The sequence below is a fragment of the Musa acuminata genome, chromosome BXJ1-9 (genome assembly GCF_036884655.1).
Source record: "Musa acuminata AAA Group cultivar baxijiao chromosome BXJ1-9, Cavendish_Baxijiao_AAA, whole genome shotgun sequence".
Taxonomy (NCBI): domain Eukaryota; kingdom Viridiplantae; phylum Streptophyta; class Magnoliopsida; order Zingiberales; family Musaceae; genus Musa; species Musa acuminata.
The window spans coordinates 27,334,383-27,335,000 of NC_088335.1; the positions used below are offsets into that span (position 1 = coordinate 27,334,383).

General features: G+C 34.0%; 1 protein-coding gene across 1 annotated transcript in view; it reads right to left on the minus strand.

Annotated features, from left to right (window-relative positions):
* Nucleotides 1–391: 391 nt before the first annotated feature.
* The window catches only part of LOC103974953 (LOB domain-containing protein CRL1-like), a 1,032-nt gene continuing 805 nt past the window's right edge, over nucleotides 392–618 (minus strand). Inside the window, exon 2 of the mRNA XM_009389858.3 lies at nucleotides 392–618. This exon is cut by the window's right edge and continues 339 nt beyond it. Coding sequence (XP_009388133.2) covers nucleotides 538–618 — 81 coding nt within the window. The 3' untranslated portion in view covers nucleotides 392–537.

Below are 618 nucleotides of genomic sequence, written 5' to 3' on the forward strand. Positions count from 1 at the left end.
TTTTTCTCAATAAATGGCATAATAAAAATTCACCAGTTGTACTGACTCTGATGAGACTGGTTTTCAAATTATGAACTAAGACATGCATGTTTTTTTCTCAATGTTGGCTCTTGTCTTCTAATTTTTCTGCAGTAACATAAGAGAAAAAATCTGGGACATGATAGCTTGATCTTTTTTTATTTCTTCAAGGAGGCTGATCGAGTAGCTGTTCTCAATGAACATCCAATCAAATTCATCAGGTGCATGCCATTTTACAGTGTGCCCTCATATGATAATTCCAATAAAAATAAAGAAAAAGCCATAGAGAACCAGTACTTATGAATAAAATGATATGTGAATAGTTTTACTACTTCTTTAATGCTAAAAAGAACCTCAAATTGATTTCAATTATTATCTCTGATATAGGTGTTCCAACACACCCTATGTACCAGATGTTAAAAGATGTACTACTTGTTCTGCTACATGATCACGTTGCACACTCTTTTTCATGTGAAGTATTGAGTTTCAAAAATCATAAAGGCACTCTAGTCCACAATCTCATGGACGACCAAGATAAGCTAATGCTATAGATTGAAGGTCTTCCATATCATGATATGCTGACCTCCAAGTGCTAGCTTG